The following is a 1,959-nucleotide window of genomic DNA, read 5'->3' on the forward strand; positions in this document are numbered from 1 at the left end:
AAGTGTACATATACCTTTTGACAGGATGATTAAATATATTCGGGACAGATTGAAATAAACCTAAGAGGAATTTATTTCTTTTTTTAGTAGCTCACCAACACTTAACTAATGAGTAAAATCACGTTTATATATTTTAAAAAGAAACCATATATTTTCCCATAATTCTTTGTTGATCACAATGAGATTTTTTTTTAAAAAAAAATATTTACTTCCCACATGGTCATCACGTATAAATTGAATATGTGACATCTTTCAATATTAGAGAGAAGCTTCAAAAGCAAAATACAAAAAACTATGAAATCTTCAACAAACTAAAGATTTTTTTTTCTCACAGAAAGCAACAATAAGACACGAAGAAAATGGATCCAAAGGCTCAAACCAAATCTAATGAAAACAAATATCCTCAACTTTCTCTTATTATAGAAGAATCCCTTATCAAAAGGGATATCTCTTTTTCCACCACAAACATTACAAAAATTACATTAAAAAATTAAATTCAAATCCACCTTAGAACTCATTCGTAAGTGGTATGTGCTCACTATGCATGAACACATAACTATAGATGATCCCTGCCAAACCTCCGCCGATAAGAGGCCCGACCCAATAAATCCAATTGCCGGAGTAGTCGCGGCTAACAACAGCAGGTCCAAAAGATCGAGCTGGGTTCATTGATCCACCGGAAAATGGGCCGGCAGCCAAGATGTTGGCACCCACAATGAATCCAATAGCAATGGGTGCAATCGTGCCCAACGAGCCTTTCTTCGGATCAGCCGCCGTAGCATAGACTGTGTAGACTAACGCAAATGTGATAATTATTTCCATTATAACACCTTCAACAGCTCTAACAGCCACGCCATGGGTCGGGATAGCCTGCCCAATGATCCAAATTAAGGTTCATAAACTGATAAATAATTAAACAAAAGAAAAAATATGACCCAAAATTTGCAAAATATAAAGTTTTTCTTTCTTTCTATTTTGTCAGGTGTCATCTTTCAAATTAACATGAAGGTTTTGATCATAATTAGACGTACCAAGCCTCCTGTGACAAATTTAAGCAATAAGCACGCTACAATGGATCCCAAAATCTGAGCAATCCAGTAAAAAATTCCGGTGAGGATAGTGATATGGCCGCCAACAGCCAAACCAAATGTGACAGCCGGGTTGACATGGCCACCGGAGATGTTGGCTCCTACGGAAACCGCCACGAACAGAGCGAATCCATGGCAGACGGCCACCGCCACCAGCCCATCCGGATCGAGGGCGGCGTCTGTTGTCAACTTGTCTGTCAAGAACAATGAAATCTAGAACGTCATGTGTGGCATCAATCGTGCATGCATGGTTTTACAAGAATTATATAATAAAATAAAAATTCACGTGAAATTTTTTGTTTAAATAAATCCTAATTATTGACTAAATTCTTAAGCCCTAACTGTAAGCTATGGCGGAGCCAACACCAGCAAAGACAAAGAGCAGTGTGGATATGAACTCGGAGATGTATGCCTTGAACGAGTCAATGCTGAACAAGTCGTCGAATCGTCCGAAAGCTATTCCGGCCATTATCAAGAATCAAATACTTATGTTCAAGAAATTAGAGATCAGAGAGGAAAAAATTCAAGATTATTTGTGTTTTGTAATGACAGTAAGATCAGCTGTCACACACATATATATACATAAATCTAGTATTGGGGTTTTCTCAAAAAAGAAAAAGAAAAAAGAATAGTACTATGATGAGTGTGTATTTATTAAATGGATAGACCAAGGCGAATGTATGCTGAGTGGATAATTCTGTCCTTAGCTGAGCTTAGGGGTGGAGTAGCTAGTGGAATGAATAGGATTTTCGTGTTATTTTATTTTTCTAATCAAATCTTGAGAAAGAACCCTAGTCAGAAGTGGGAATAACTTGATTTTAGGATCGAAGGATGAATTTTTCATGCCATTAATTAGTTAGCATTATTTCCT

The 1,959-nt window shown here is 36.9% G+C and overlaps 1 protein-coding gene across 1 annotated transcript; it reads right to left on the reverse strand.

Annotated features, from left to right (window-relative positions):
- Window positions 1-337: 337 nt before the first annotated feature.
- Window positions 338-1,702, reverse strand: LOC140960181 (aquaporin TIP2-1-like). Its single transcript, XM_073418337.1, has 3 exons — window positions 1,431-1,702; window positions 1,032-1,282; window positions 338-870 (listed from the first exon to the last, which is right to left on the reverse strand). The coding sequence occupies exons 1-3, from the start codon at window positions 1,555-1,557 to the stop codon at window positions 508-510; spliced, it is 741 nt and encodes a 246-aa protein (XP_073274438.1). The 5' UTR covers window positions 1,558-1,702; the 3' UTR covers window positions 338-507.
- Window positions 1,703-1,959: the final 257 nt, after the last annotated feature.

The sequence above is a fragment of the Primulina huaijiensis genome, chromosome 15, assembly GCF_012295235.1.
Source record: "Primulina huaijiensis isolate GDHJ02 chromosome 15, ASM1229523v2, whole genome shotgun sequence".
Taxonomy (NCBI): domain Eukaryota; kingdom Viridiplantae; phylum Streptophyta; class Magnoliopsida; order Lamiales; family Gesneriaceae; genus Primulina; species Primulina huaijiensis.

Bases quoted from the DNA above. Each gene is read 5' to 3' on its own strand.
- LOC140960181 (XM_073418337.1), bottom strand. From the start codon at position 1,557: ATGGCCGGAATAGCTTTCGGACGATTCGACGACTTGTTCAGCATTGAC. The intron at 1,283-1,430 runs GTTAGGGCTTAA...TGTTCTTGACAG, and splicing joins TGGCTCCGCCATAGCTTACA to ACAAGTTGACAACAGACGCC. The intron at 871-1,031 runs GTACGTCTAATT...ATCATTGGGCAG, and splicing joins AATTTGTCACAGGAGGCTTG to GCTATCCCGACCCATGGCGT.